General features: G+C 36.7%; 1 protein-coding gene across 2 annotated transcripts in view; it reads right to left on the reverse strand.

Annotated features, from left to right (window-relative positions):
- Positions 1 to 1,716: 1,716 nt before the first annotated feature.
- Positions 1,717 to 21,998, reverse strand: part of USP16 (ubiquitin specific peptidase 16) — a 20,474-nt gene continuing 192 nt past the window's right edge. The window contains exons 2-18 of one of the 2 annotated variants that reach the window (XM_026847453.1): positions 20,267 to 20,365; positions 17,538 to 17,716; positions 16,790 to 16,893; positions 14,317 to 14,420; positions 12,322 to 12,497; positions 11,270 to 11,362; positions 10,479 to 10,609; positions 10,004 to 10,091; positions 9,058 to 9,136; positions 8,081 to 8,172; positions 7,204 to 7,260; positions 5,885 to 6,052; positions 4,620 to 5,286; positions 3,841 to 3,935; positions 2,570 to 2,656; positions 2,150 to 2,306; positions 1,717 to 2,039 (exon numbers count right to left, since the gene is read on the reverse strand). In XM_026847453.1, the coding sequence (XP_026703254.1) occupies positions 1,915 to 2,039; positions 2,150 to 2,306; positions 2,570 to 2,656; positions 3,841 to 3,935; positions 4,620 to 5,286; positions 5,885 to 6,052; positions 7,204 to 7,260; positions 8,081 to 8,172; positions 9,058 to 9,136; positions 10,004 to 10,091; positions 10,479 to 10,609; positions 11,270 to 11,362; positions 12,322 to 12,497; positions 14,317 to 14,420; positions 16,790 to 16,893; positions 17,538 to 17,716; positions 20,267 to 20,327 (2,463 nt within the window). In that variant the 5' untranslated portion in view covers positions 20,328 to 20,365 and the 3' untranslated portion in view covers positions 1,717 to 1,914. Of the gene's footprint in view, positions 2,040 to 2,149; positions 2,307 to 2,569; positions 2,657 to 3,840; positions 3,936 to 4,619; positions 5,287 to 5,884; positions 6,053 to 7,203; positions 7,261 to 8,080; positions 8,173 to 9,057; positions 9,137 to 10,003; positions 10,092 to 10,478; positions 10,610 to 11,269; positions 11,363 to 12,321; positions 12,501 to 14,316; positions 14,421 to 16,789; positions 16,894 to 17,537; positions 17,717 to 20,266; positions 20,366 to 21,998 lie in introns of both variants that reach the window. The other variant, XM_026847445.1, reaches the window with a different exon arrangement.

The following is a 21,998-nucleotide window of genomic DNA, read 5'->3' on the forward strand; positions in this document are numbered from 1 at the left end:
CCTACACCAGGCATACCTAGCCTCTCCTCACAGAGGCCACAGCTGCAGCCCACCCCCTGCCTTGACACCTACACCTGGTACAGCCATGAGGGAGGCTGACCGTGAGCCTGCTGCAGGGAGTGCACAACTGCAGGGAAGCATCCTCTGTAATTGTTGCAGCACTTTGTGCTCTTAATTACTCTTCTTAACCAGTGGGTGCAAAAAGGCAAATGAATATTGAAATAAGTATGGCAGCAGGTCTGTGGTCCATGCTCACATTTGGTTTTGTTACATGCATTTATTTCACCCTCACCCTTTAAGTGTCCATGCTACCAAAATGGCATCCCAACAGCAGTGAACTGCATCTCATTCTAATAGCCTTAAAATAAACACTGAGCAGCAATAGCTAGCATGATGCAGTGATAGTATCTCTCAACTGAAGCCCTTTGTTAAGATTTCTTGGAAAGTAAACAGCTTGTGTGTCTCAGTAGTTTGAAAGGAGAACTGTACTTGAAATTCAAGCCACTGCAATAATTAATCCTTTTATTACTCTTGCTAGTGCTAGTCTATTTCACAGCCAAAAGGGAGTGGAAGGCTAAATCAAGTCTGGAACTATCTTATGCCTAAATAAGGCTGCCATACACCAGCTTTACTAATGCTCACTTTATAGTCTGTTGCTGAAAAATAAACTCAGCAAGTTTTCAGAAGGATTGGCATACTGATTTAGTCAGCTGCACAAGTGCTACTGCAAATGACTCCAAGGGTAGCCAGAACACATAAGACCACCCATTTCTTCATAAAGTTGTGGTGAAAAATGCACTGAATGTGAACAGCTGCTGCTCTAGCATGGAAGAGCCAAGATTTTATTTATGTGACACCCAATGTGAAGCCTAGCCTGTGAAAAAGACAACTTCAGAGTTACAAGTCACCCTAGGACCTGTTTTCTTCCCCCTTCGGTGCAGAAAGGCTACAGTGGAGCGGTTGTAGAGAAAGGGTGTCCTGGTTTCAACCAAGACAGAGTTAATTTTTACTGGAGTATTTCATACCACGTGCTGTCACACCCAGGGATAGAGAGGGGCAGGCTCTTGCTCGGGCTTGGGCTCACAAAGTTTGCATGTTGGGTCCTGTTGTTGCTGGGGAGGGGGGGGGTCACCCCGCTCAGTAAGCCACTGCTGCAGTTTACTTATCTCTTTTTGGACTCACTCTTATTAGTGTTTTCTTTTGTTATATTTAATAAATTCCTTCTTTTTATTCAACCTATGAATTCTCTTCTTTTTTTCTCCCTCCCCTATTTCACCAGAGAGGGAGAGGTGAATGCCAGCCACGTGGCATCTGGCTGCTGGCTGAGTTCAAACCTCCACAAAGGGAGAGACATTAGAGTTCACAGCCTTGCCAAAATACCAGCATAAGGTTCCCATGCAAAAGAATTCCTAGAGAGTTTGAAAACTGAGGGTCCTCTGTTGGACATAAACCAACAGTGGAAAGAGAGCTGATGATGAATTTGTCTCAGCTCTAAGATGTGTAGGAAGAAACAGCTTCTTATGCTTGGAACCCAGTTTGAAAATACACATGGAACAGATGATAGCAGAGATAAGTATAGTTCAAAATTATAGCTGGTCCCTTTAAAGTGAGAGCACTGCTGACTAAGATACACAGCACTTGCAGGAAACTAAAAGTAGCAGTTGCTTGACTGTGCCAACACACAAATTACTCAACAGAAGCTCAAAGCTGTAATTTTGAAAAAAACCCTTTTATTTAAAAGTAGTGAAAACACTGGAAAAAGTATAAGTTAACCACCTCAGTGTGTCTAAGAAGCACAAAGTATATTCCTGCAGTTGTATACAGTAGCTCCAACATGTTAATATGATTTGCAAGTCTCTCTTCTGTCAGACCACATGAAGATGGCTGCACAGACAAGAAGGCTTCTCAGATGAGTTACAGCAGTCGCTCATAGAACAGGAGATAGGCTTGAGAGCTCAGCACTTTTGATGCAGACACAGCTTGTACATAGGTATCACTGATGTGGAACCATTGCCCTTTTACTGGTTCAGTTTCTAAAGCTGTGAAAGGAAAAATTTAAGAGTAAAATTTATTGCAAAGAATTAAAGCAATCAATCCTGTTACTGTTCCGCAGTAAGAAATAAATTGTAAAATATTGCTAATTACTTACCTTCAGGAGTTTGTCCTCGAAGGACAAGATCAGAGAGATGGTTGTTCATACTTCTCATTTTAGCATAAGCAGTGTAGTGCCCAGACCTCATTGTTCCACTATGTTCAACAACTCCATAGAGAGAGTACAATACTTTGGTATTCCCTTCAGTCACGTTCTATAAAAGCAAAAGTTTAGGACAAGGCTAGAATGTAAACTCTTCCATTTGATTTGTTTGCTGATGAAAGGGAAGTTGGTCATTACAGATTAATGCAAGCACTACAACTACGATCAGTGAAAGCACACTGGCTCAAGTACAAGTTGCAATGGCCAGTTATCCCGTATGATCACGCAAACTATCTGTAGAATGCTTGTCAAGCTTCAAAGATTCTGTCCTTTCACAATTAAGCTGCTTAGCCATCTGATTGTTTTCCCACTTACTTTACATTTAGCAGTACAGAAAGGAGCCAAGTCTATCACTTCTGGAAACTTGATATGCCTGTTAACCTTCCGGAGATTAAATCCAGCCTTAAACAAAGTAGAAGAAATCCCCATAATGTTAAAATGTAGCATATTAAAACCGTGCTCAGTCACTAAAATTTCAGGTTAAAGTTTCAACACTACAAAATCAGTTTTACATTACACAAAACTGGGAAAAGGCAACATTGGGTTGTTTATTTTTTTTCCCCAAGGCCCAGGGTTTTCCCAGAATTGCCTCCCTGCCCCAACATGCTCCACTGGACCACAAGTCAAGACAGGTCTTCAACTTACTCTTATGGTAACTTAGTGGTAGCAAAAGTGGAAAAAGAATCAGCTCTCATGTACTATATGGACATCTCTTGTTTCTCAGATATTGTGATATGCCTAAGGATCTAATCTTACATGGTTAAAAACTGATGCAACTTCTACTCCCACCTTATTCAAATAATCTTCCATTATCAAACTGGAAAAATGAGAAGATAACGAATGTTATCTCTTTAATCATGCTACTGTCTCTTGGAATAGGCTATACATTTCCATTTTCTCTGTGAAATTGTTTTTCACCTAGTCACCTTGCTTACTGTTCAAGTATTTGGACCAAAATACTGAACAGCTTTAAACTTAAAAGCAGCAATACTGTCTCCCATCCCCATTCCTCTCCTCTTTCTTGAAAGGATAAAGCCCTGAATTAAATATTTTCCTACAACTTGGAAAAAAAGTAAGCCACTTCAGTGTTTATAAGTAAGACTTAAATTGCATCACTTTCCATTCAACCTCTCCACCTTGCCCCCTCAGTAAGGTCTGGAATCCTCTCTTCCAATTCTACTGACTTATTTGATACATTCGTTTAGTAAGGGATCCTATTCTACCTGTAATTGAAATGTAAGAGTCCATAAACTGCTGCAGTAGCAGAAAACAAATAACATTAAGATACTGTAAACAATAACAATAGTGAGGGCATAGATTGCAGATGAACTCACAGAACAGTGTTTTCCAGATAACTAATGGAATATTCTTTCAAGAAATATATACCAACTCCTCAAAGACCACAAAAAACAAAGCTGCACACCAATGTCTTCCAAACCTTGGGAAAAAACCCAAACCTAAACAGGCTTATAGGAAATGAAAATATGCTAACATAGTTCTAAGTTAAACTAGTATTATGTACATACATACATATTAAACTGATACCATATACATACACACTTTTGTAGTATCAGCCTGCTACTTACCTGTTGAAACCTCTTTAAGTGAAGAGTTAAAACTGGAGGAGCAAGAGAGATTAGCATCTGCTTTTTGGCGTTAGTATAAACGTATGTCTTTTCACCTGCAGAAAAGAAAAGCCACCAATGATTAACATCTAAACAAATGTTACAGCAAGAATTTTATTTTCAGTATTTAGACTGTTGTCATCTGCTACAACTGAGAACTGAACATTCTGCTTTTTTAACATGTTAAATGATGAACTGTACAACAGCTGCCATATCACAAAAGTAACCGCTCACACCATATCTGAGCAGTGAGCACAAGCAGGATGAATTCTTGCTTGTTCTCTACAGCTCTCATAGGCAGACATTGCATGTGGCTTTTATTGGCCTTTCTGAGCAAACACCAACATGATTTCCCTGTGAATGTCACAGCAGAATTTTCATGTTTGATGAAAGAAGAGTCACCTACTAAACAGCTACTCCCTACATTCATCCACATAAAGAATTTTTAGATTGAAATGCCCTTTCCCTTCCCTTAAACCCACTCCTCTCTGTCACTCTTCTTTTTCAGTCCTGCAGTATTCTGCACCCAAGCTCGTAGTCTACTAGTCTGCTCAGTTAAGAACTTACTTGTGTTAATCTGAGTGAAAGAGGTCCTCACAACCTACCCACTGAATACTAGTTCAACAGATCCAAGTGAAAATTATACAAATATCACTTTAGGGACATTCCCCCCCTTGCCCACCCAAGCAGGAGACAGGGACATATTTAAAGTTCTCATTTAAAAGGTAACTTGTCATTACTTTTTAAGTTCTTCTTTGGTCCATAACGTCTTTGTGTACATACATCACAGAGTAGTTTATTGGTGTCAGTAAGTTTTTCATTACGGGTAAATTGATACAAACAGTGATGGATTGAACCTTCTTCTGGGTTCAGATCTTCCCGGTTTGCAAGAGTACAAAATGCTGTTTCTGGATCTTCAGTCGACACTTCACATGTCTTGATGGGAACAGTCTGAAGGTCATCTAAGGTACTTGCATCAGATTCAGCATTGGCACCCAAGTGTAGTTTTGAAAAGTCAGTAGCAAGCTCCTCCTCATCTTCATTTTCATCACCCTCATCTTTCAAAGATAGGTTGTCAAGGCCATTGACAAACTTTATAGGAGAATCTAAGCCTTCCACAGGGAGATCCATGAGAGATTCATTTTCTACACACTCTTGTTCTGGCTTTCGTGTATTTTCATGCATGCTCTGAACTTCTGTATTATTTCCCTGTAAACTCAAGTCTTTTTCAGTTAAGCAGTGATGATCATTTGGTGATTCCTCTTCTTGCTTCACATCAGGAGTTTCAGAGTTAATTTCGGTCTCTGATTCTTGGTTATACTCAACATCTTTTTCTGACTGTTCTGCTGCACAGATATCTGTCAAGTGAAGCACCTTTCCTTGAAGTTTTTGCTGGCGGCGCTGGCTCTGCAAATTGTAATACATTAATATACAAGAATACAAAAAACCAGAGCAAGTTCAAATGACATTTATAATTTCTTAATCGAAATTCTTGTAGCATGCCACAGACAAATAGGGCAGGAGGGGGGAGAATAATCTATAATTTAATGATCAGAGTTCATCAATTCAACCAATACTGAATTTATCCTTACTCAGATATATTTCCCACTGCTCCTTATTACACAGTATCTTCAAATACACCTAATGATTCCCTTTGTATCGTCCCAATCCTTTCTTATGTCTCTATTCTAAAGTTTTGTGACCACTCTTGCAATCAGTGACTGGAGAACAGCTGTCTGATACAAATTAATGCTACTTCAGACAGGCAACATAAATTTCAAATTCCTCTGGGTATTAGCTTGCTCCTAGCACAGCAACTCTTAAGAGAACATGTAACTTCTTAATAGCAAAGATATAGATACAACTGGTCTTTTCAGTTGTGCATTTGAGTGAGGAGAAATTCTAAGCTGTCTCCCTCTTCTAAACCAAGGAAGCAAAAAGAATTTGTTTTACCAGAAGTAGCAAGAACTTCATTAATAAAAGTGAAATACTTATCAAAACCAACCTTAGCTTGTTTTTTGGCCTGTTTCTTTGCTTTTTTCTGAAGGTGCTTACTTGTACCAGGGGCCTCATCTCTCTGCTTAAGATAACAGTCATTGTTTTTATCCTCTTCATCTTCAGATTCCTTTTCTTTGTTTTTTTTAACATTTCTCTCATTTGTAATTTTTACTTTCTACAAAAAACAAAAAGCCACAAAACAACCACAGAAGTAGAAATCTTACGGTCCTGAATAAAAAAATGGTATTCCAAAGAAAATTGTAGGGATAAGCTGTTATCCAAGTTTTCAGCTCAAGATACCATTTTAGTGATTATAACATACAACTAACTAATTTATGTCACCCTAATGTTTCCAAAGAGGTGTCTTACTTCAGAGGGAATACATGCAAAAACAATGACTTGCATAATGAAACAGTATGAAAGAGTAAGGTTACCAAGAGCCAAATTCTGAACCTGTAAAAGGGGGCAACATTACCTTTGGCTCTAACAGATGTCAATCTCATTAAATGCACTGAAGAGTATGGTTTTACACAAGCAGAGACATTTTCAGTTGACTGCATGCCACAGAATTTGTTTGCTTCTGCTAAAATTAAACTTGTTTGTTGCAGAAGACATATGATACCTTTGGCTGAAGGGGTTTCATTTCAGTATTTACTCATTAGCTTTTGTGTGAGCAGTGCTACATAACAAATCTGAAATATTACATACACAGATTACCAATATGAAGCCCAAAGCAAATACTGTATTTTCAGTGTCTAGAGACTGATCAAAAACCCCAACATTAATCAAATAAATATTTACATACTATCCTACCAACATTTCTTAGCTTTACTCTATAACCTGAATATTATGAATGTTCTTGCACTCAGTGCAAACAGAAGAAAAAATGAAAAAAAAAAACCAAAACCCCCGTAGCATTCAAGCAACCACTATGTACCCATCACTGTCACGCAATTTAGTTCCATTTTACAACCGTGAAGATGAATTGGGAAACATTGCTCTTCACAACTCAGTCTTCTACGATAGTGAGATAACACTGGAATATATTAGATTATTCCCTAAACCAATCTCTACATTAGAAACACTAACTGACAAAGCAGCAAGATCACCGACTATCAAGGATTTTCCAGAGACAGTTTATGAGCCACAACTTAAAGGAATTACTCTCATGAAAATCTTATTCTCTGTTTTTGTGGTCAAATTTCACTTTCAAAAGAGAAATTTAGAAAGATGCATAAATTCATTCCCTAATGATTATGTAATAAATGTGTTTCCATATAAGCAAATTAAAACTAAGCCTAAAAGCAAGCACATACAATTTCTTACCTGATCATCAAGTACAGGAAGTGACAAATCAAGGAAAGACTCATGGACCAAGGATACCTTCAAAATTAATATACAAGAGTCCAATTTAATTTTGTTTGGAAGCGACTGAGTGGCTGTCAATAGGTGCTTTTGTACATAGCCTTTTGTACATAGCCTTGTTTGCATTCAATGTGTGCTTTCTTGTGTGCATACAAATGTAAGACACAGCTAATCTACCTTCACAAACAGCTATCTGTGACCCAAATCTAGCAGTCACATTATGACAGAAATAAGCAAGAAATACTATTATAAACTTCAGTTTTCTAGTGGCCTGGAGTGTGAGAACTCATCTTAGGGCCTATGAGATCAGTATCTGCAACGTGTCATAACATTCATCTAGCCCACTCACTAATATCCTTACTTACTTCATTCTCAGGATGCATTATCCCCAATAGTGCCTTCTTGCTTAACTATTCTCCTGTCAATCCCATGGTCATTCCAGTGTGGGAAAGGGAAAGACCTAATCTGATGAAAAAGGAAAGGGCCCCTGGCAGCATAATGCTGGTAGTAGAACAATTCATTCACTCTACAATTTGTGCCACGGGAAGGCATTTACTATGAATCTGAGAGTGAATTCCTCTGGCAGAGGCAGTTTGCCGTTGCTGACCTTTTTCTGGAAGGCTTTTGAATGCAACTGAAAGATTAGCTTTATAACATAAGGGAAGAAAGATTCCAGCCACTCCGAAGAGCATGCAGCTAATCAACTCTTAGAAGTGTATTAACTGAAGCAAGCCTTTCCAATTTCACTTATTTCCACATATAGTTACTTTGAGGTTCTCCTGAAGATGACATAAAATTATGCTCTAGACTATCCAAAGCAGGCAGTTCATTTACTTACGGTTCTGCAGTCCTCACACATAATTGTACTGGTTAATTCTCCACCAAAGATTCGATCTACAAAACTTCGTATTCCCTTTTTCTTTTCATATTCTAAGAATTGACAAAATATATAGCAAAGTTAATAATATGACATATACTATACTGGCAACCGATTTAGTTATGGCGTACCAAATAAAAAAAAAAATACAGTATGCAAAAGGTGTGATGGAATGAATTGGTGTGGTTTAGTTTCAGGAAGAACAGCAAGATTCTTAAATTAAGCTTCTTTCATCCATCAAAGGAATGGGGGCAAAAACACATTCACAGAAGACACCTTGAATGAAACAACACCTTTAGCACTTTCTCAACTCAAATGCATTTCCCCATTTTCTCAGAAGTACTACACCCCAGTAAGAGTTCCTGTTTTCTCTCAGGACTTCACTCAACTGTCTGAACATAAAAAACAAGCACCAACTTTTGTCTGTATAGGTGCCCTACAAACAAACCCATTTCCTAAAGTTATGTTTTCAGTGCAGCACATATTCTAAATTTAAACTTGGTCTTCATCTTCTAATATAAGTCATGTTGCAAAGTTTAAATATTCTTCTGTTCACTGTTTGGGTTTTTTTATACCACTGATAAGTAACAATGGACTACTAAGACTAAATAAATCATTACACTGATGTGCTAATATTTCAATTTCTTACATAATACTTGAATGATTAAACGCTACACAAACATATTTTAATGTATAATGTCTACAGAATCAACTCTCTCTTACACTGTTAAGAAGGAAATGCCACCAAGTTCAGCAAGACATTCAAATAAATACACTAACAGTATTGAGCTTTATATTCTAGATACACACATATTCAAGAGATGGAATAAAGTTGTACAGTTAAACATGTATCTTTTAGATGATACTATTAGTGTTACTTTGCGTACTTCAGTGAAACAGAATATTTTAAATTATCGCGTCAGTAACATGTATTTTACCTTTAATTTTCTTTTTAAGTTCTTCTTCATTTTGTTTGTTAGAGTCAGTCAGTGCCTTCAGTATTCCAACACTTATTTGCTGAAATTTTCAAAACAAATACATGCTGTAAAACTTCCTAAATTAATTCAGTTAACTAGCTCATTTTAGAAAACATTTCAGATGGAGGAAAAAGTTTAATTCACTGATTAAGAGAACCAATACAAAAACCACAAATGCCTGTAAAGACACAAAATAGTTCCTGTGGATATTAAAAAAATAACCAATCAAGAAACAGCTTGCAACCGTAATGCTAAAATTGGTATGTAAGAAAACCAGTCTAAGGATGAAATACTTGTCCAAATTAAAACTGTAAAAAAAAAAAAAAAAAAAAAAAAAAAAAGGAATTTCCACAAATGAACTTTCAGGCATTTCAGAAATTAAGACATTCTTTAGGGTTACTACATATACTTCAAACACACTTTTTCTGTAGAATTTTTGGACAAGTCAATCAATTTCTGAAGGATATTTGTATTACAGGTGTTGAGTTAACCAAAGACATTTAGAGGAAGTAAAACTGAACTCTTCTACTTGATTTTATCAGAAAAGCATAGAGAATAACCAGTACACTGCTTTCCAAAAAGGGAGAAAATATCATTATGTTAGAAATCTAAACAGTGTGTGCAATTTATGTAAGAGGTACAGGCCACAAACTTTTGTTTGAATAGTTTTGTTAAGTGAAAACAGTAATACCAGTGGTTGTTCCTTCAGAACCCCATTGCTTAGAGGCTGCCTGGTTCTATAGCTCTGTTGCTAATACATTTCAAATAACTGCTATGGGCAGCACAAACCACTCTACAGAGCTTGGCTTACCTCAGAAAGAACATTCTCTTCCCCTCAGCAGAGGAAAAAGTATTGGTCTGGGGTGTGAAAAAGAAACGTATGTACAACTATGAAATTAGCACTCACTTGGATTTCTTCTGCTCTCATTCCATCAAGTAAATAACGAAGCAATTCATGACTGTCTTGCTGCTGATAACCTTTAAATCGTGTTGCTCTGTAAATGAAACAGTTAATTGTCAAGTATAACTGAACTTAGAGACGGACAAAGTAAAAACAAATCATACCAGACACAAAAGGATAGTCTCAAACATGTATGTATATAAAAGCAACAAGTGTTTACATATGGTATTTTCTAAAATTATGAAGCTAGCTAATCAGAATATGTCACTGAATAGCTTTCATTTTACTTCTATTAATTTGTATTTTGCTCTTTATCCTCTTCCTTCAAAACTTAAGTATTATACAAATTTCATATGCTGTGACGTGAGCTCAAGAAAAAACTGGGGAGAAAGCTGACCTCTTTAAACAACTAATGGACTTTTTAAATAACTAAGAAACTTTTGTTATACTCACTATGACATGCAATTGTACAGATACTTACTTTTTACAAACCTGAGCAAACAGTTCCTTAGGAGTGACTACCCCTTTCTTTGTCTCTTGTATTTCTGTCAGGAACTGATACATGGCTAATGTCAAAGGACCTGGCTGATCTAGTTTTATCAGCTGGGGTTCCTGTTTTAAACAAAAGCAACAAAGTTGTTCCTTATCTAAACACTTCATTGAAACTGAAAACATTAAAAACATTATTACAAGATAGAATACACAAAATTGCAAAGCAGCAGGAAGTTAACCTGACAAAAACTATCAAGACATGGTTTCTCGTGAGATGATACCAAAACACTGGGCTAAGAACCATTAATTATTCATTGCTTAGTAGCAACCCTGGACTTCTTGCTTTTATTAAGAAAAAAATACAATTTCTTAAAATGCACAACCCTTCTTTCCCATCTAAATCCTTAACTGTAATGACAGATGCATTATTTAAATTAGCACTATAGACATCCCCTAGTCTCCTATTTTGCATTTAGACAAGTGAAACTATAGCAAAAGTTACATGTTTTCTTCCTTTAAATAACGTAACCATAATGTAATTATCCCTTTGATGACAACTATTAAGAGTACTGAATCACTGCTTATCACTTTGAATAAAACACCTCCGCTGCCATCAGAAGCAGCTTTATGGAAGTCAATAGTAAAATTCCCACCGATTTTACTTCTTCATCTTGTTAGTACTTAGCTGAAACAGCTTTAAAATCCAGAGATGAATATTGCTTTGTTTCTAACAGATTGGAACAATGGGAAGAAATACTACAGAAGTCAAAGCATATATACCATGGATAACTCAAGTGATTCTATTTTAACTGTTGTGCCAGGCATTTTAGCTTCTTTAAGCAGCTCCCTCAGGACTGGAGTTTGTGATAAATTCTGTTGAAAATAAAAGAAAGAGAATAATTGGTAACTGGGAAACAAGAGGAAGGGCAGCTGAGTTCCACTGGTTGTGGAATTTGTAGCAACCACATTAGTAGCAATTTATTTTTCCCAAGCACAGTGTTTGACAGTTAAAGTTACATTCCCTGTAGCTAATAGGACTTCCAAGTGTTCGTGTTTTCTCTCTCTCTCTCTCTCTCTTACTTCAGATTGCAGAACCCCTAAATATACTGTTGTTCTAGACAGTACTCACTAGTGTCTGTTTCTAAAGACACACTTTTCTAAAATCAAAAGTTAAAATGCAGTCTGCATATTTGCTTGGTTTAAAACATGTTTTAAAAAAATAAAAATCAAACAGTTTACTGAAACCTGTAAGTACAGTGGGAATTTTGAGTAAAGCTTCAGTATCAAGAGCCAAAGAGCACAAGGTTACATGCAAGTTTTAATATACATGAAAGAACAAGTTTATTCTATCCAAACACTTAGCTGAGCAAGACACACAATACAACAATGGAATTATGCTCATCCTGTTAGTATTTACTTTAATTTGATTTCCTGTTGCTGAGAGACACATTTTTGTTTCGGTAAACACCCATGGTCTCTGGGTATTAATCTCTTATATCCTAAGACATCAGCAAGGGTGATGTGCCAGGCTATTTCACTTTTTTTACTAAACTAGGAAGTTAGCATGCTTAATCTACATTAGTGAAAGATGCTGTCCCTCAAAGACAAGGCAGTTAGTTATATTTTTCCCTTAGAGCAAGTTTGAACCTGCAGTGCCACTTCTTCATGTTTCTCTGGGCCAACCCACTATTTTTAGAAAGAACCCATCATTCGTAGCAAATGAAAATGACATTCTAATTGTGTCATTGCAAAATACTGGGGCAGGGTTCTCATGGGCTGGTTTGGGTTTTTTTGATATTCAAAGTTTTTAAGAGCAGCAACAGCTACTGTACCTGCATCACTGCATTAAAGAAACATGTATTCCCCAAGTTACTAAGTCCCTTCACAGTCACTTCCAAGTTACTACTCGAACGAGAATTCTCTTCTTTCAGTGAGACTTCTTTTTCTTGCTCATTTTTACTGTCTTTTTCCACTTTTTTATTTTCAAATTCTTTGTTCTCTTGTTTTTCTACTGAAATAATAAAAAAAAATACCACATATTAACCCAGTAACAGGGAATGGGCTAGGAAAGTTATAGGCAGCAGCAATCTACGTTGTTTAAAACTTAAACATATGATAATTAATTCTGTAATTGTATAAATGTAAAACTACTCGTTTAGGTTCTTCAACTGTCTAGGTAACAGGAGATTAAAAAATAAACAAAACAAGAAATAGCAAGAAATCCCTGGAATGCCATGTCAGATCAGCATACAATTTAAACATGCCACTTGGCCCACAAGCCATTCATGCCAACAATCTCTGAAACTCTGCACATGTTATCTGAAGTGTCATTCCTGTTGCAAAAACTGCCTATGCTAGGGCTTTATGCAACATCCAGCAAGATGGCATCTGAGATAATATTCCTTTTGTCACAGTACTACTGTCTGAAATGAAATCCACAGGCCTCCCACTGTCAAAACATTCTCATGTTCATTTCATGAACCTGAACAGATGAACCTAGAAGGTTTATATTCTTCAAGATACATTAAAAATGTTTTCCCCAAAATTACTCCAGGGTATAGCTCAAAATTTCAATGACCTGTTTAATAAAACCATAAGGGTATTCCAGGTAATTTTCAGAACACCACCCACACTGGTTCTGCCAGTTTGGCAGTTTACTATTGATTAGGTTTCTGATAAATAGGGCTGTGAGCCAAGATGAACTAAAATAAAGTAATGCCACCTCAGAGAAAGTAAGGAAAACAGACAATAAAAATCTTTGCAGATGGACAGACAATGGACAGGACACCTGAAACAGACAACAACTGCATCCAGGTATTCATCCATTTTCCAGTTCAGACCCAAGGAGCAAAGTTTGGCAACTAGTATGAAGTTCAAATATTAGACGTAAAGAAACTACACATCTGGGAATGCCTGACCAAAATCACTCAAAGATTCTGGTCCCTGTGAGAAAACCTCAGCTGCTTCCTGAACAAAAAAGACAGGCACTTAGCACTGCTGGGTGGTTGCGATCCATTTCCCAAAGGGGCTATGATTTCACTCCAGTGTAGGATGGTGTTAGAATTTTTGATAGCCATGAGTTACAGTATTTATTTTGATATGCAAATTTTTCTAGTGAAAATGCCTTGTACGAAAACAGTTTTGACATTGTGAAAACCGGTGGGTTTTGCTGGGTTTTTTCCTTTTAAACAACAAGTTTCACAGGTAGCTTGCAGGCTGAATACACTATTTGAGAGATACTGCAGATACCTATATTAAATATATAGACCCAGAAGATGAATCCTCTTGCATACTTCTTCCATTAGGAAATGCACTGCAACAGCTGGAGACTTTAGTCATTCCAGCTGATACATTCACAAATACCTACAAAAATACTTTTAAAAAAATCAAATCGCCTTATCCTTAACCAATGACAAATTTCCTCCAGATGTAAAGACAGACCAAGCAGTACTGATGAATAAACACAGCATTCCTAAGTACTGAAAGTCAACTCCTTACTCACAGAACAACCAAATATCACATTTTTAAAAAAGTCACAATAAAATTGTTTATTTTTTCCTCCTATTCCTGTATTTCTGGGCTGTAAAAGTTCACAGGACACTGAGCAAAATCCTGTTCCAATTAAGTCCATGGCCTAGGACATCACTTATGCTAGCAGAATTCTAGGAGAGAATAAAAAAGGGCAGGGGGGAAGAAATTAGCTTTTTACTTTACCATAAGGAGCTCCAAAAGTTAAATTGCATTTTGTGTACATTCTGGATTTACAGTACTGTGTCCTACATTCAAGGGACCTTCAGATTTACTGTATGTATACTATAATTACTTACCTGTACGTGATGAGTCAATACAAACTTGTTTTCTAACATAATCCACAGTCTGGCCCAATCGGGTTGAAGTATTATATGGAACTTCATTATCGCATATGTAGCACCTGTCTCCACCCCGCCCCCCCCAAGAAAAACAATTAATCCTGTTTTTTTTCTACTGGTTAAAGATCCTAAACTCTTTGCTTGATTGATACAATTCATTACACGGTTATAAAATTACAAGATTTTAATATTTAGAAGTCTTAGAGAAGAGTTCAATCTAATCTGATCAAGAAAATAAAAAGTTTAAAAATTACCTCTACTAAATTATTTCAGTGACCGGAAGTTGCAATTTACAAATCTAAGTAAGATTCTCAAAAGATGTGCTTAGAAATCTTGTTGCAAGAAAAATAAATGCAGGGAAAATTTTGCCCAAATCAAGAAACTAAGATATTAGGCTCTAAAGGAAATGATTTACAAATGTTATGGAGTGAAAAAAATATTCTGAGTATTTTAGCCAAGCAAGTACTTTGTTAATTTAAATCGGCTAAGAAATAAACTGGTGTCCCTCATTGCTCCTGGACATTTTTTGTTTGCTCTTCCACTCCCGATACAAACCTACTTATCTCTATGAGCAAAAAAGCACATCATTAAGCCACTGATCCGTTTTAAACAAAATTGTGAGAGAAGCTGTAGTGATAAAGGCTCAAGTAAGAGTAAAATTCTGCCAGAACACATACAGCTGAAGGAGAGTTATATGTATTGATTTTGTAGTTCTTCCCAAACAGCTCTTTGAAGAGATGACAAAGGTATTGAAGAGAACGTAAATACTTCTGCACTTTGAAACACACCAATTACAATTCTTAGACACAAATACATTTAGCAGTTTTCAGGATTACCCTAAATCAGACTCTTTTCTGATATTAAAAGCAGAAGTCTGTAGCAAAGTACTTCCCTAAATCTCTAGCATCCCTGGAATTAGCTGCGATTTTCACAGTTCTTCATTAAAAAAACTGGCTTAACTTTTGGATCCCTGAGTACATATTTATTGTCTATCTACCTAATTATAAAAATAGGCATTCTCCCTCCTGGAATAACAAATGATAGTTACTTCCATGGGGAATTTTAACATCGTAACGTTTCATCCATCAAAAATTGTGGAGGTAACCCTGAAGGAATCAAGGAATTTGAATAAGTTTTTCCAGTGATGGCTGTTTGACCAGTGGGGGAAAAAACATAAAAGTAGATGCAACTGTTATGTCATACCAGTACTGAAAATGCACACAATCGCACTTGTTGTAAACCCAAACTGCAGAACTTAATGAACTCTCCTCTTTCTCTCCAAGTTCAAAACAATTCTTTTAACTGTTTACAGGTACTATAACAAATCCAATTTCAAACACATATGCATGCATACCATAGAAAGATTTACTCACATATACATATCATTAATAAACTCTGATCAAAACTGCTTTTGCTTTTATGTGTTAGGCCTACTGTGAAATAAGTTTCTTGATTGTAGGTTTGATTTATAACAATTATTTATGCCCAATATATTAATCTGATTAATTTCTTGTGCTAGTGTGTACAATCAAGAAATTCTAGAAGGAATGAAAACACCTTGCTTAGACAACTTCCTCTCATTTGCAAGTACTTTAATTTAAAAACTACGTAAGTTTTAGAAGAGAAAACAAAGCACTTGAAAAACCGTAATTTTAACGCTAATTTAAATTCACAAAAAGAAATTTACTGGTTCATTAGGAATACATGTTATTAATAATGTCCATTTCCATTCTAGAGTTCAATAAAAATACTGATCGTTACACATGTTGAATACGATCAAGTAAACAGATATTGTTATAGAAAATGAACATAATGACAAATAGTAAGTTTAAGAAAAAGTTAATAAGCAAAATGAAAACTCTTTATGTCAGACACTTTACTTTACAGCTTAGAAAATTAAGGTTCCCCCTTAACATACTGTTCCTTTTAAGAGGAGGAAGTAATACCAGGGAGATGGAATTTGTATTGGCTGACCTAGAAGCATCTTGTAATTCTACAGTTGCGCCTCTTAACTATACATGTGGTATTAAGAAGTTATAATTACTTTTATTTTCTCAGTAAGTAAGTTTGTCATTAAGTGCATATCAGAAAGAAGCTTCTTCCAAGACTGCAAGTTAAGATTTAGAGCTACATATCAACATTTGTTTCCAGGTGTCAGTATTCTGACCAAGCAAAAGCAGTAAAAACCAGTCAAGAGCATTTATTAGTTGGTCAATTTCAACTGCAATTATGAACATTTTCTAGTTATGAATTTTGCAATAAAGTAATATTTATTTAGCAAATCTCAGCAAAGACTGCTGGGATTTTTGTGTGTTAAAATGCTTTATATACATCGAGATAAATTCTAGAATTCACAAAGAAAACTCAAATTATATTCCCAGCCTCTGTTGCCCTCTAGCTATGTCTTATAACTGTTGCCTGACAAACTCACCACACACTCCAGTTGTCCAAACTGAGAACCAAACAATGGGGATCTGATCTTGGCGTTGTATAATGCTTTAAAGCATGCTGTTCTTGAGAATTTCTGCCACAGCCCTACAATGTTGATAACCAGAAGCGTCACAAAATCCAGATGACTACCGATGAAACATACATACAGTTAAGAGTATAAACAAAGTATTAAAATGAAAACTGTTTAACTATGTTAAACTAATTAGGATGAACAGATGGGCCTATTTCAAGACACTTCTGCAGAGAGAAAGGTAGCTTACTGAGTACAGAATAACTATAAAGTTGCTCAGGGACTGAACATCTAATTTGCAAATTCCAGATTGAACTGCTTGAAGAACGGAACAGAACAAAAACCTCTTCAGCATGCAGTTTTAAGTTTAGTAAACTAATGCAAGCATAAGATCTTATTGTAAATATCACAAATCAGGAGGATTAACACAAGCTGTTATTTTCTTAGCAAAATAATTTTGACTTTCTAAGAAAACAAGTCCTCAGAATGATGTTTTAGCCTTAAGCCTGCTAAATGCCTTTGTGCCAAGCTTCTAAGTACTTTATCTGCAATTCAGAACAGGCATTTTTTAATTACACTACAGTACATAAAATCATTTATGTAGCATCACCTTTAGAATAAAAGGAGAGCGAATCTAAGAGTTTAATCAGAAGCTCTCTTGTTCCACTATGAGACACTGCAAGATAGCAAGACAAATTAACAACAAAACAAGAGATACCCTGTGGCCACATTTTAGACATAACCATATCGAAGGGCTTTCATCAGTCTCCTCCTCGGATTTCTCTTGTGTCTTATTGTCTGCCTTGCAGTCCTGACAAACATGCCATTCCACGTTCACCAGTGCCTTTTTGAGATGACCTTGTTCCAATCCTTTACGAATATGCTTGCACACAGGTTCTACAAAATAAAAAGCACAAGAAGGATGTAGGTATTGTAACAAATGCCAATCTCAAAGACACAGGCAGCAATCCAGAAACTAGGATAGCCTTTCTAAAGTCAAAGAAACATTGACAATTTAGCAGCCACATCAGAAAGAAACCCTCTGTTACCCCCATTCACAATCCAGAGATATTGCTGCATCCTAAACTACTGCATTACTAAAAAAAAAAAAATAAATTAAAAGGGTATTGCTCAAATCTACATCTAGTCAGAGAAGTTGACAAAACTTTTGGATACAAACCTACCTACTATGCCAGGCTGTGGGCTTCTATTATTGTGGCGTTACGATTCCCACACCTCCCAGGGAGCAGCCACAGCCCACTGCCACGGTTCCCAGTCACCAAGGCAGCACCTGGCTGGCCTATAAAAGTGGAGATTATGGAGGTTACGCTTCCAGCTGAGCTGCCTCAGTGAAATTATGCAGCAGACTATGGCAAAAAAAAAAATGGCAGAGTCATCCTATCCATACCATAATCACTTTGCAGTACAATACTACTTGGAGATGCACCTTCTGGACCTGGTGTGAACCCCACCTATTTAACTAAACTCTGCTAAGAATGGTTACACCAAGAATGGGCATGTGCTGCTAAGAGCTATTACCAGTTTAATTATCTTATTTCTTCTCTTTAATTTTTAAGGTTGTTGGTTACACTGTCACTTGCACTAAGAGAAGCTGTCAGTAAGCCTAAATCACATACAGAGAAATTGCTATTGACAGACAATGCATATGCAAACTGATTCAAGTTCTTCCAAATAAAAAGTGAGGAACCCCCCCCCCCTTTTTTTTTTTTTTTTTTTTTTTTTACAGTGTAAGTTTCCAAGACATGTATCATCATCAGCCTACAATTTATCACTATTCACAGTTACAAATGTCAAAATTTATAAATACAGGGTCAAATATCTGACAGTACAAAGTTACTGTAAAAGCCAAAGAGCACAGAATAAACAAACCCATGCTAAAAGAAAAATGCTGTATGTACTTAATATGTAAAACCAAAAAATAAAGAAAGCACATCTTTGTGAAACTATTATTAAGAACAATTACACAGCTGTTTACATAATTCAACTATCTGAAGTCCTTTGCTACGGAGGTATTTTTATTGCTCAGATGGCATACAGCTCTGAATCTTTGTTGAGGACCATATGTAAGATTACAGTCTCAAGATAGCAACATTTTCTTGGCATGATCTGAAACAGGTGAAAAGTTTTGTACCTACGGTTCTGTTTCTTTCCAAAATTATAGGATTTTACCACAGTAAAAATGCTAGCCAATAAGAACCAAATACAGATATTTAGATGCATTCTTTAAGCCTTTATAAAAAACCACAAGCTTCATCTACAACTTCAGAATAGTCTTTTTGAAACAAATCTATTGCATACTGGCCACTACTATTACAGTGGAATTCACAATGATCACTCCTATTTTACATTTGTGACTTTACAGGACTTTGTCAGGGTAATCTAGCCTATTTTTAGCCAAGGAAGCGAGATGCCATCAACAACTGCACCATAACTGACTTCTTTGCTGGAGAAAAGTGAGGAAGTCACAGCAGACATTGATCTTGATCAACTCCAAGGGAAAAAAAATCCAAAACAACAAACAAACAAAAACAAAACCTTAAAAGCCATAGGAGACAGAAGCTACCACAATATTAGGACAAACAGGAAACCAAAGTAAAGTAGACAAATATAAAATAAACAAGCCATCACACCAAGCCTCCTGCCTAAAACTCTCACAGCTACACTAGCATGGCTCAACTTGTTTCTCCAGTAAGAATCAACAGAAAAGATGGGCAAGACTCAATCTGTGACCTGGTAGACAAGGTGGTAGAAGAGAATACTACACGGCACAAGCAGAAACAAGAGCTAGAATAAACAACATAAAAAAGATAACAAATCAAATTTCAACAGAAGGGTGAGATCTAGTACAACTAGAAGGATAACATTAACTATTTGGGATTAGGAACTATTAGGAACAGAAGGTGAGAAAGAGGTTTTAAGCAAAAAGCACTATGACTAGACAGCTGAGGTGTCCAGCATCAGTACTAAGTTAGTTGCTAGTGAAAAGACAAATAAATGGTTTCACAAATCACAATCTTTTTTGTGGAAGCGAGAATCTTCTGCAACAAAATTCTTCATTACGAAAATCCTACTTAAACGTATCATGACAAACTTAGTAGCTGACTCTACAAACTCTTTAAATTCTGAGGAAGTTTATACAATTCAGTAAGATCTCTGTATTAGTAAAGAGCTGTGCATCTGAGTTGCTTGAAAACCAGAAAATAATTATAGTTTTCAGGACAGGATTATTATTTTCTAGCATACTTAAAGTAGCAACACTTAGGTTTCTTGGTAGATCTCAGTTTCAATTATACAAACTCACACTTTGTAAATGAGACTTCAAAGCCAGTGACTAATGTAAAGGCCTTCTAATACTAATGAGTTTTCAAGCCCTCTTTGAGGTTAAAACAAAACACTAGGAACACAGACTTCTCTGAGGAAACATACCTAGTGTATCCAGAGACTCATCAGACTGTGCAGTTTTGCCTTTGATGCGTTTCTTTCCCATATTTGTAGTCTGTAACTTTTCTTACACAGAACAGTGACCTAGAAAAGAAAAATAGTAAATTAAAAAGTATGTTTTGGTTTTAAATGTTCATTGCCAAACAATAAATTATTTCTATGGCCAAGATATCCCTTGAAGTGAATTAACTTGGTTTTATTTGATACTTTCAGAGGAAAAGAAATTAATTATACTTTAACATGAAACAATTGTAACTGCTGTATAAGCAAGATCACAGTGTGAATTATAAAAACCAAATGATGTAAAACCTTAAATCATATAAGGCATTGCACAAAAGAACAGGATAGGAAACTTAAGTATCAAAAAATCCTATAAGCCCTTAGAATTTGTACTTTAACTAACAGCACAGGGATTTTAGGAAAAAGAATTGGGTTTGTTCCAAATAAATCTTGAAGTTATTTGCAATTACAATCTTTCCATTTTCTTTACTGTAAATTCCTTTTTATCTTTGATGAAGTCTGACACACATACAAATAACGTATTTGAAAATATACAGACAATGGGAGTTATAGTTTTTCAGTTTCTTCATTGTGGGAGATTTATCATCAACTTCCCAACATACCGAGCAAATAATTCAGGTGCGGTCTGTTATTTGGTATTTCTGTAGACCCTTCTAGACCAGATTGATCCACTGTTACAGCGTCCTAAGCTATCTGCTTGCCTACAAAAAGCTGACTACTGCACATATGGTCGGGCATTTTCAGCTTCTAGTCTGCAGTCCCTGTAAGGCCCTGTGCCTTATCTCACATTCAAAGGTCATTCAAAACTATCAGGTAAACTTAAAAATCAACATATGCTATACAGTGAAAACACGCAAGCTAAAAGGGATCAAAATCGAGTCTCTGCATTCTTACACAGCCTTTGCAGGCTGGCCTAACCCCGCTGTCCAAACACGTTAGCACAGCACTAAGTCTGACTTGTAACGTTAGTCCTTTCAAAACCATTTCTTAGCTTGTACTCAACAGCACACTGGCCATAGAGCACAGGTGCCTGCTTCAAGCTATCACAGCCAAAAACCAAAGCCAGCCCAAGAGAATTGGACAGAAACTATAAAGATTTTAGGATGAAAAACTTCTTCGAAGCACGCTTTTAGGGCAGATTACCCAGACGTTAAGTGACAGGTAGTCAGCCGCTTCATCAAGAGTAGAATTACCACCTTTTACAACTTGGCATTCAGTTTGTTCCGAAAAAAAAATGACAGCTCATTCAACACACTCCCTCTACAGCACATCTTCCCGCAAAAAAACCTACAATATTTTATGAAGAACTCTAAACCATTAAAATCCTTTCCAAATCGACCTCGCTCCTGCTGGGAAGGCAGGACAGCACGAACAGATGTAGCCGTCAATTTAACCCACGCTGTGCCTGGACAGACTTGTCTGACAGGCCCTTCACCAGCCTTTTCCACGGAAGAGCCTACACGAGGAAAAGTGCTGCAGAGATCGACAGCTAAAGCAATAAAACGACTGCTTGCTTTACTGTTATTTTTTTAATAAGACAGCGCAGTCCGCAAACGACCAAAAGTGCACCTGCGTCGGACGAAAACCCGGGAAAAAAGCCTGCAGAGGGAAACCAGCGAGGTGCGCCGGTCGTCGGCCCCAGCCGCCGGCTGGGAGCCCATACTCCCTGTCCCGGGAGCAGCGGCGCTCCGGGACT

The sequence above is a fragment of the Athene cunicularia genome, assembly GCF_003259725.1.
Source record: "Athene cunicularia isolate RWA chromosome 1 unlocalized genomic scaffold, athCun1 chr1_part1, whole genome shotgun sequence".
In the NCBI taxonomy this organism is placed as follows: Eukaryota; Metazoa; Chordata; class Aves; order Strigiformes; family Strigidae; genus Athene; species Athene cunicularia.